At 45.3% G+C, this 11,708-nt stretch overlaps 1 protein-coding gene across 1 annotated transcript; it reads right to left on the bottom strand.

Moving 5' to 3' along the window:
• Positions 1–977: 977 nt before the first annotated feature.
• On the bottom strand, positions 978–1,944 carry LOC142584106 (uncharacterized). Its single transcript, XM_075694276.1, has one exon. The coding sequence runs from the start codon at positions 1,942–1,944 to the stop codon at positions 1,087–1,089; it is 858 nt and encodes a 285-aa protein (XP_075550391.1). The 3' UTR covers positions 978–1,086.
• Positions 1,945–11,708: the final 9,764 nt, after the last annotated feature.

Raw genomic sequence — 11,708 nt, 5'->3', positions numbered from 1 at the left:
CCGTATAGCCCTCAGATAATCGTCCTCGGCTACAAAATATTTCTCCCAAGCAGAGGGGTGTCCGTTTAGTTTGGCTGAGTGGAAGAGACGTTTCTTTTTGTTTTCAAGTCGCTTAAGCGTTTTAGTGAACCATGGTTTGTTACGATTTCCGCGGAACGTTATTCTTGGTATGAATTTATCAACGAGATCACCTAGTTTGTTTTTAAATATTGACCAGTTTTCATTAATAGAGCGTGTAGAACATAACCTCACGAACGTAGGAAGAAACGTGCTCAGATCACTATTAATTGCATCATAATTACCTTTATTGTACAGGCGGATTGTTTTGCTGATTAAATGGCGTTTCACGGGTTGAAACGAAAATGTGGCGTGAATTACTTTATGGTCGCTGACTTCAGGTAGATATGCTATTGATGATAAGCTTTCCGGATTACTGGTTAGGATGAGATCTAAGATGCTAGAAGTGCTCTGTGCAACGCGTGTAGGTTCTGATACAAGTTGGGTTAAATTAAAATTAAGGCAGAAATCCACAAAATCTTTGGCAGGCTCACTGCCCATAGTTATAGGGACGTCATTGCTCCAGTCTATTTGAGGAAAGTTAAAATCACCAAAAAGGAGGACTTCTGCTTGCGGGTGTTGATTACTAAGGTCACTCAAACTGTTATTAAGTTTAAATGAGAAATCTGGAATATTATTCGGAGGCCTGTAGCAAACACCTAAAATGATAGTATGGGGGGAAGCATGAATAATTAGCCATAATACTTCAAGATCAGAAGTGATGTTTTTGGCTACGGAGCACGATAACTGCTGATGCACAGCAATCAGTACACCGCCCCCCCGCATGCCTTTGCGATCCTTTCGGCAGACAAGAAATTCCGGTAGGTCGGCTAGTACTTCTGCGTCTGTTATATCTTCTGTTAGCCACGTTTCGGTTATCACCATTATATTACTGTTAGATGATAAAACAAGGTTGGAAAAAGCGTCACGTTTGGGAAGGAAACTGCGTGCGTTGGCAAAGATTACAGACAATGATATGTTAGATTTGGGCTTGACAGTGTAGCAGAAATTTTTACGACGGGGAAATTGCTATATTATTTCTTTGACAGACTGCGTTTGCTCGTCGTAGACGTAGCGCTTATGACCCATATGCAGTGTTTTGAATCGCAAAGAAAAAGGTAATGATTTGCTTTTCGCGAAAGTTATGAGGTGCCTGCGAGCGTTTTGTACGGAACGAGTGAAATCCTCTCCAACGCTGAAGCTGGTTCCTTTGAACTTGCGGCCGTTAGAAAGAATCAATTTTTTTGTTTTATGGAAGGTGAATTTTGCTATGACAGGACGGTGGCGGTTAGTACCTGTGCGATGACCGAGACGATGTGCGCGCTCAATTTCCTTCAGCTCGATGCTAATATTAAGATGATCGTGGCAGTGCTTGATGATAAGTTGCTCGGTCTGGGCAAACGCCTCTGATCCAGTTGATTCAGGGAGGCCATAAAAAATAAGATTATTGCGTCGTGACTGGTTCTCGGCGTCATCAATACGCGTTTCAAGCCTGTGTACCACTGTGGCTACTTGAGCGGCAGACGTTCTGACGGCTTCAAAGTCAGAGCGCAGGGAGACAAGATTTTGATAATGACCCTCTAGGTCAGTCATGCGTTTGCCCATATCAGCAATAGCTTTGTCCGTCGACAATAAATGAACTTTCAGGTCTTGAACCTGACTGATTAATTTCAACTGTCCAGCAGACAAATTCTTCAATTCAACTAGTAAAGCATTGGAGTCAGGCCCCGGGTTGCTTTCGATATCGCCCGACATCATCAACAAGGCACGAATTACATGAGAGCACTCAAGAGCGACAAGAAGGCAGCAGTGCGGGCTCGGCAGCTGAAGCAGGAAATAATTGCTAGACTTCTTACAAAAAAGACTGTAAGCTTTACCAACCTGCATGACAAGAGTGAATGGTTTAGCGATCTGCGTCTGTGCACAGCCGCCGAGCCCACAAGGTGCCACCGGTAGTGCCTGCTCTTTTGTAGTTGACTGTAAGGTTGATGTCGATGACGACAGGTTCGTCCATGCTGCATCGAGCACCACCGTCTTCAGTAGCGGTGTCATCGAATACGCAGATCCGCCGCTCCCGACGAAATCCAGGGGCTTGAAGGTCGGTGCAGTTGAAAAACCAGGGGCGCACATCTGTGAGGGGTGACAGGCAATCCTGTCAGTTTCACCTGACGAAGCACGATATTGCATCGGGGCTGCCAGGGAAGCCGTCACTAGGGCTGGAAGCAACAGGCGCACGAATGCGCGCTGAAACACCTGCATGACAAGAGTGAATGGTTTAGCGATCTGCGTCTGTGCACAGCCACCGAGCCCACAAGGCGCCACCGGTAGTGCCTGCTCTTTTGTAGTTGACTGTAAGGTTGATGTCGATGACGACAGGTTCGTCCATGCTGCATCGAGCACCACCGTCTTCAGTAGCGGTGTCATCGAAAACGCAGATCCGCCGCTCCCGACGAAATCCAGGGGCTTGAAGGTCGGTGCAGTTGAAAAACCAGGGGCGCACATCTGTGAGGGGTGACAGGCAATCCTGTCAGTTTCACCTGACGAAGCACGATATTGCATCGGGGCTGCCAGGGAAGCCGTCACTAGGGCTGGAAGCAACAGGCGCACGAATGCGCGCTGAAACACCTGCATGACAAGAGTGAATGGTTTAGCGATCTGCGTCTGTGCACAGCCGCCGAGCCCACCTTGACATTGACATTTAGAGTAGTGGACAGAGATCACATTGCGTCAGCATGGTCAACGAGCCCTGTCATGCTTTGTTTTAAATGGACAGTCGATTCCCCTGGTACATGCAAGTTGAAGCGCGCTGGACTGCTCAAAGCCGCACAGCGTTATCCACACTGCAAGAGAGTCATTGTTACTCCCGGCGTTAACCCACACCTTGGTGCATATCATCACGTTGACATTTAGAGCACTGGGCAGAGATCACATTCCGTCAGCATGGTCAACGACTCCCGCAATGCTTTGTTTTAAATAGACAGTCCGATTACCCTGGTCCCTACCAGTTGAAGCACACCGGACAGCTCAAAGCCGCACAGCTTTTGCCACACTGCAAGGGAGTCAAAGTTACTCCTGTCATTTACCCACACATAGTTGTATTTTTTCACGTTGATATTTAGAGCACTGGGCACAAATCAGATTGCGTCAGCATGGTCAAAGCCACCCGCAATTTTTTGTTTGAATTAGACAGTCGTATTTCCCCTGTACAAGCCAAGCCAGTTGAAGCACACCAGACAGTGCAAAGCCTCACTGCTCTACCCATGGTCAACGGCCCTCGCAATGCTTTGTTTTTATTGGAGATTTGGATTGCCCCCTCCATGTTAGTTGAAGCATGCTGGACAGTGCGAAGCCGCACTGGTCTAGCCGCACGTGCAGGGAGTCATAGTCACTCCCGTAGTTTGCCCATGCCTTGCTGCGTTTCTTCATGTTGACATTTAGAGCACTGGGCAAAAATCATATTGCGTCAGCATGGTCAACGGCCCCCGGAATGCTTTTGTTTTAATTAGAGAGTCGTATTTCGCCAGTCCAAGCCAAGCCAGTTGAAGCACACCAGACAGCGCAAAGCCGCACTGCTCTACCCATTGTCAATGGCCCTCGCAATGCTTTGTTTTAATTAGAGATTTGGATTTCCCCTTGCATGTTAGTTGAAGCACGCCGGACAGTGCGAAGCCGCACTGGTCAAGCAGCACGTGCAGGGAGTCATAGTTACTCCCGTAGTTCACCCAAGCCTCGCTGCGTTTCTTCACGTTGACATTTAGAGCACTGGGCAACATTCAGATTGCGTCAGTATTGTCAATGGCCCCGCAATGCTTTTGTTTTAATTAGACAGTCGGATTCCCCCTGTCTATAACAGTTGATGCACACCGGACAGTGCAAAGCTGCACTGCTCTACCCTTGGTCAATGGCCCTCGCAGTGCTTTTGTTTCAATTAGACAGTCAGTTTCCCCGGACCACGCCAGTTGAAGCACACCGGACAGGGCAAAACTGCACTGCTCTAGCCATGGTCAACAACCCTCGCAATGCTTTGTTTTAATTGGAGATTTGGATTGCCCCCTCTATGCTAGTTGAAGCACGCCGAACAATGCGAAGCCGTACTGCTTTAGCCGCACCTGATGGGAATCATATTCACTCGCGCCGTTTACTCATGCCTTGCTGCATTTCTTCACGTTGACATTTAGAGCTTTGGGCAGAAATCACATTGCCTCGGCATGGCAAACGGCCCCGGCAATGCTTTGTTCAATTAGACAGTCGGATTCCCCGAGGCTATGCCAGCTGAAGCACACTCGACAGCACAAAGGCATTCCAATCTAGCCATTGTCAACGGCTCTCGCAATGTTTTGTTTTAAATGGACAGTTGGATTTTCCTCTCCATGTCAGTTGGAGCGCACCAGACAGCGCAAGAGCCGCTCTTGTCTAGCGCCACGTCAAATGAGTCATGGCTACTCCGGTCGTTTACCAATGCCTTGTTTCATTTTTATCGTTTAAATTTAGAGCACTGGGCAGAGATCACATTGCGTCAGCATGGTCAACGAGCCCTGAAATCCTTCGTTTTAAATGAACAGTCGATTCCCCTGGTACATGCAAGTTGAAGCACACTGGACAGCTCAAAGCCGCACAGCATTACCCACATCGCAAGTGAGTCATCGTTACTCCCGGCGTTCACCTACACCTTGGTGCATATCTTCACGTTGACATATAGAGCACGTTGCAGAAGTCACATTGCGTCACCATGGTCAACCGCCCTGATAATGCTTTGTTTTAAATGAAAAGATGGATTCCCCTTGTCCATGCCAGTTTGGGCGCACCACACAATGCAAGAGCCGCACTGCTCTAGGCGTATATAGAGGGAGTCATAGTTACTTCTTTCGTTTACCCACACATGCTTGTATTTTTGACGTTGACATTTAGAGCACTGGGCACAAATCAGACTGCTTCAGAATGGTCAACGGCCCTCGCAATGCCTTTTGTTTGCCCCGCTTTCTCCTAGTTGAATCACACCGTATAGTGCTAAGCGGCACTGCTCTAGGCCCACATGAAGGGAGTCATAGTCACTCCCGGCGGTTCCCCATGACATACTGCGTTTCTTCACGTTGACATTTAGAGCATGGGGTAGAAATCGCATTCCGTCAGCATGGTCAACGACCCCCGCAATGCTTTGTTTAATTAGACAGTCGGATTCCCCCGGTCTATGCCAGGTGAAGCACACTGGACAGCACAAAGCCGCACTGCTTTAGCCATGGTCAACGGTCCTCGCAATGCTTTGTTTTAAATGGACAGTTGGAATCCTCTGGTACATGGAAGTTGAAGCACGCTGGACTGCTCAAAGCCGCACAGCTTTATCCACAATGCAAGAGAGTCATTGTTACTCCCGGCGTTCACCCACACCTTGGTGCATATCTTCACGTTGACATTTAGAGCACAGTACAGAAGCCACGTTGCGTCACCATGGTCAACCACCCTCGCAATGCTTTGTTTTAAATGAACCTCGAGGGAGTCATAGTTACTCCTGTCGTTCGCCCGCACATGGTTGTATTTTTGACGTTGACATTTAGAGCACTGGGCACAAATCAGATTGCTTCAGTATGGTCAATGGCCTCCGCAATGCTTTTGTTTGAATTAGACAGTCGGATTTCCCCGTTCCATGCCAGTTGAAGCACACCGGTCCGCGCAAAGCCGCACTGCTCTAGCCATCATCAACGCCATCGCAATGCTTTGTTTTAAGGCCGTGCCTGTTGTGCTCGGGGCACAGCAGACGAAAGGTGCCCGAAATGTCTACGTTCACCCATGACGTCACGTCCGCTATAACCCATGATGTCACATCCGCTCATTTCCATGGCGTCTGTCTTACGGAGCCGGCTGCGCTGCGAAGCGGTTCGTATTCCGTGCCCACTTAGAGCGTGAGTAATTCATCTTTCCACGCTATATGCGTGTAATAAAGGAGTGGGGCTGTGAGCTGTTTGATGCGTTACCATTAGGTACCTCGTGCGCATATTTTGCCTCATGGCCGCGTCAAATTGCAGCCGGCATGTGGAATGGGCCGTGGCATATCTTATATGGAGCTGCTCATGTGAGTGGTATTGCCTCCGTCAGGATCGTCAGTGCGTGCACGGAACCATTCAGTAGTCTGATTCAGGGGAGGGTGCGCGTAAGGACGAGGACGTAAGAAAACACTGGCATGACGAGCTGTTCCGTGAGATCGCGTGACATCGCGCTTTTTTCTAAGACCATCTCGCTCGAGCGAGAGGATCTTAGAACAGCATTACTACTGCTTTTTTACAGCTTTGCTGCGGCTCATTTAATCATCACCTGCATTCTTTTAATAATACAAATGGCATCGCTGCGCGGTAGAGCGTCTCTTGAAGTTTCCAAACAAGAGCCAATGCCGCCGTGCCTGCATGCATACACGCTTACCTTTCCTAACGTAGCTAAGACGCGGCACTAGCTCTGCTACTGCGTGATACAGGGTCACTGTAATAATAAAATTAAGAAGAACAAACGAAATTAATGCAGAAAATGTCAAACGTTGCCAAGCGCGATAAACTGACCTGCCTCGTTAGATGAGTTGAAGAAATCGGTGTCCTGAAGTCAGCTTCGCCGCAGTAGACTAGTGTTACGCGGTGAAGCATGTCAGAACTGAAGAGTGACCGCTTTCACTGACATATATGTGTTCCTTAATGATGTACTTGTGGACCTTCCGTCTCCTATTACATTACGCGCGCCGAGGCGCCTAAGTGTACTGACCGGCCTTCAGCGCTATTTCGGACGTGGCTGTGATGCTTTGAACCGTTGGTTTGTCGACCTCGTAAGCCAGGTAATGTTTACACGGCCATTTTTTCTGAACTGTTGATTTCTTCCATAATAGCTACGTAATTTCGTAGTTTCCTGTTCAACTGCTTTGGTCATATGCGAGTCAAGGTGTTCTCTTTAGCCGAGCGCAGTTTTCGAAAGCGAAACGACGCTTTTGCATCAGCATATAGTGCCGTCGCCCATTTACAACACAGTCAATCAATGTCATTTTGTATGTCACTGGGAAACCGCCGAAAGCAGGGAACTCACTTGCATGCGGGGAACTGCATAACTAGCCACTGGATTAGCGTGCCTCTTGGGAAGCTGCTTTGCATCAAAGGCCAGGTACCCTTGCTATGATTCACCGCAAAACATGTGTCTAACTGCTTAACATATTTGTATTGCGGTGAAGCTAACCTTACAGAACCGAATTTCGCAACGCTTTTTAGACTCCTGCATCTCTACCAGCCACTACCAAACGCTTGTCGGTATGTTTCTTGGCAAAGGTCCAGCTAAATCTCCCCTGTTGGGAGGGGGGGGGCTCACGTATATGAAAACTGCCAAGGAAAGCAGTTGCCCTGATGAAGGCACGCTCCCCTGTCGAAACAGTTGCACCAGCCTGTTCGACCACCGTTATCACCGCAACATATTTGTGTGTTGCGGTGAAGCATGCCGATATTGGGAAATATTTACGTGAATCTGGAATGTATGGTTTCTGTCAGCAACGAACCAAAATTCTACTCTCAGCAAAGCAGATGTTCGCGGCAGGATGCATGATGTCTTGAGAACTTTTGTTGGCTAAAGCCATACATGCCAGGTTAGCTCTTGTCACAATAATACGCTTTACCGCAATACACAAGAGGCCTCGCTGCAGGACACGCCTGCCGTAGTTAGCCAAAACCTTACATGACCGTTCACTGCAAAACACCTCCTGTATTGTGGTGAATCGTAATAAAGCACATTTGTCAGTTTAGAATGTAAAGACCCTTGCCCTTCGCTTTTGTAATATTATGGCTCAGTTTAATGAGAACATGTATTCACTGCTAAAAACATCCACATTGAAATAGAGATATGAACACTGATGGCAGCCTGTGTGATGTTTTATCCCTGTACTTTTTTGTGTACCTGTCACGCTGCCATTATTAAATTTTCCTGTACTTTGTAAGGTGCTGACATACATAGCATTACATCACAAGGAGCCACTGTGTAATTAGTGTTCAAGGACCAGTGTGATGGCTTTTCTCAAGAAAGGTTTGGGTTATGTTGTTGTGAAGGTTTTTTAGAGAGGTTGCTTTCTGAGAAGAAATCAATGTCAGGAAATAGACCCCAATGGCACAGTAATCTTGGCTGCCTTTTGCTCAAACCTGCCCTAGACATAATTGAGTGATTTGCACTTGCAACTGGACAGCAGCCTTAGCTTGGGAGACCATTGATATGGCATATTTTATCAAACTAGGTGACACATAGCATTACCAGTCCGAATAGAGACCTGTTTAAATGTTTGTCACCGTTAACACCTAGATTTTCGACCATGAATTCAGAAAAGTCTGTAGGACATATAGAACCTAGATTTTAAATGCTGTATAAGTTGGCTTCTTGTTCACTGCAGCTGTGCTCGGCTTTTGTCCAAACGGGAGAGCACTTCTGCACAGCTTATTAGGGAACATTCTTATTTACATACCTTCTTTTTATTTATCTTGCCTGCAATCACAATCAAATGTTTATAGCACATGAATGTGCTGTGCATGAATCTTAACTTACAATGCCATGTTCAACAGCACAGTGCATGTAGCTTGTGTTGGTTCATTCAAGCTAAGCATTACTACAGCCTTTAACTGTAGGTATCATGGTATGAGAGCAGAGAAATGGATATGCAAAGACAGTTGGGCACATTGAGACAACATCTTTGTTGTGTGTGAAAAGGTGACAGATACACAATATCGGGAGAACGCATGCACTTTCATATTTTCTCGCGCACAAAAAAAGCGGGAGGAATAAGGTTTCTTCAATGTGCCATAGAAACTATATGTTTGCTCTCAAAGGTAATTCTGATTCATTGGATATGTTCCTGTGCTGTGTTTATTTTCTTGAGTGTGCTTTAGTTTTTGCACGTTAATGTTTCAAACTCGTTTTTATTTTCACAGACTGAACATCCCACGTCTTGGTTTGACTTCCTGGTACAGGATACTTGCACTTAGCATGGAGTGATGAAGCAGAGCAGTGTACTTTTATTAAATGTGCAGATTTTAGCAGTATAACAGCCATTCATTAAAAAAAACATTTGTGCTGAAAATAAAGTGTTCTTACCCACATTCTTCGTTGTCTATTTGTTTATTTATTCATTTAATAATACTGTCAACCCTCATAGAGGGTCATAACAGAGAGGAAAATACAATTACATAAATCAAATAGGGACAATGTCAATGTACATAAAGTTGCTTAACACTTGTCAATTCACAGTGAATAAGATGTTCACTTGAATGCTGTTCAGCACACTTCTGACATTTATCAAAATACGTACAATGAATATCAAGTCGCACATATCACTTGGCACTTCGAAACTAAATCGAAAACTCCCATAAATATGCCTCAGCAGCATTTTCAAAGTCGGTGACATCTTTTAGGCTAAGAATAGCGCTTGGCAATTGGTTCCACATTTCTGTCGCATGCAGAAAAAATGAGTATCGATATGTATCGCTGTTGGTACGGTCCGGCTTTATGACGTAGTCGTGGTTAGTTCGCGGGTATCTTTTGCCTGGAGCATGTAGATATTTGAGCTTATCAATCTAAAGTTGATCCTGCATTATTTGATAAAGCACCTTCAGCCTATATTTTTTCCTACGTACCTCAAGAAGATAGAAGTTGCAACGCTGTAATACAAGCGTGACCGATTCCTTCCTTCGGTATGTCGAACAAATAAAACGTGCCACCAGACTTTGTATCCTTTCCAACTTCCTCTTAAGCGTCACTTGATGGGGACTCCAAACAACGGCTGAATATTCTAGTATCATCCTAATGAAGGCGGTGTATGCAAGAAGTTTTACATTACGCGATGCATGTTCCCGTTTTTTTTCGCAGAAAATATAACTTTTGATAGGGAGTCATGCAGACATCTATATGTTGGTTCCATGTCAATTTTGCTCGTATTCCTGTATTCTCATCAGCAAAAGCACTTATATGGGGAACTGATCATGATAAGTGCTCATGAGCATTTTAAAGAACAGCCTTGAACCCTACTCATGCACTGGTAAAATGTATAGATGCAGTGAAATTGAAACAGAAGGCAAAATAGTAAACATGATGCAGTATTTGTCAGACAATTATGTCAGCAATTTTTGCATAAAACAATTTACTTAGAGCATACTAGCACTACAAAGTACCCATCTTTCTTGTTAGGCATACATTACCACAAGCTCTTTAAATGTGGTCACAAGAGAGATGCTGGCTTTAATGAGGAACTATAGAGGTTAAAGGCAGCCATGAAAATGTATTAAGAAATAATGCAATGAATAGCATTTACTCAGTTCAGAGAGCTTCCAAAGTTGCCATAAGGCCTTGATAGCTGTGGATGAGGGAACAGTTGTAGTCCAATTGGAGTATGAGAAATGAACATTAAGATCGAAACACGTAACAACTCGTAATGCAGTTAAAAATCTTGCTATACCTTTAAAAAGACTGAAATGAAATTAATGTGAAATTTCCTTTTCCTTTTACTTCATTTAGGTTCAACATACGTATTTTAGTAACACAAAAAAGCAGAGGCGTGAAGCACATAAGAAAGATGCTAGTCTGTTTTTATATTCTGCCTTCTCTAAATTCAAAGTTCAGTAAAGTTAAGTTAGAAAGCTACAGTGAAGCCATTGCGTCTGCCTGTATGATGCATAACAGCAGCAATCGCCAGCCTAACTGCTTGGGTTTACAGTGCCTTATTTGTATTGTATACCTTTAAAGTGCTGAGCTATTGGAAGATTGATTAAGGTGGTCAACATGCTGAACCAGTAGTTTACTGAGTAAAATACATGGAGAAGGGTGGAAAGATAGGACAGAGCACAGAGGATGTATTCCGTGTCCACCTAGTGGAAATGTCCATTTCATCCGCTGCTGAAGTTCTGATTGACTGGGCTGGGGTATGCATGAGAAGGAGATATGCTCCCCCAGCTAATTCAGCAGAAGAGGATATGGAAATGTCCACAAGATGAATACTTACAAAGCTCTTTAATAAAGTACTTCTGTAACCAACATGCCTGCTATGCCATCCTTGCTTTCAATGTCTGTCTTAGTAAAAGTGTGAAAGAACCAAGTTTGCGCATGAAAAGTCTTCCTAAGGGTGTGTGCCTTGAAGCCCGTAGTGGTAATCACAGGAAACGAGGGTGGATCCAGAGTAGCACCAAAGGGCAAGCCTTCATCGAAACAAATATGGAGGGAAGTGACTGCATGCTCAAACTTGTCAGCTCACAAGTTTGCCAACACCAAGTGATGTCAGAAGTTGATGAAGCCTACATGGTTAATGTATAACCGCTTAGGCCAAAATTATTAGTCGGCGTCCTCGTGATCCCCAGCTCCGTCCGCCGCGATTTGTGTTGTATTGGTAACAACAGCGGCCGCGCCAGACGGGGTGGCAGCCGCCGTCGCCGTCACTCCTCCGCTGGGGTCCCGCACAACAACGGCAGCAGGTTGGCAAATACATTTTTCTAATAGGAATAGTAGGTAACCAATAGTCAAACACTGATGCATACAGTTACAGCAGGCATATTTATCTTGGAATTGAGCACCATGCTTAAATTGTCTAGTAAAAAAAGGACAGCTATCAAGGAAGATTAGGATTATTTTTAAGCAAAACAATTATACCTCATATACTTGAAGCA

This window comes from Dermacentor variabilis, chromosome 6, assembly GCF_050947875.1.
Source record: "Dermacentor variabilis isolate Ectoservices chromosome 6, ASM5094787v1, whole genome shotgun sequence".
Taxonomy (NCBI): domain Eukaryota; kingdom Metazoa; phylum Arthropoda; class Arachnida; order Ixodida; family Ixodidae; genus Dermacentor; species Dermacentor variabilis.
The sequence above is the reverse complement of the archived record's forward strand: the minus strand, read 5'-3'. Positions and strand labels throughout refer to the sequence as shown.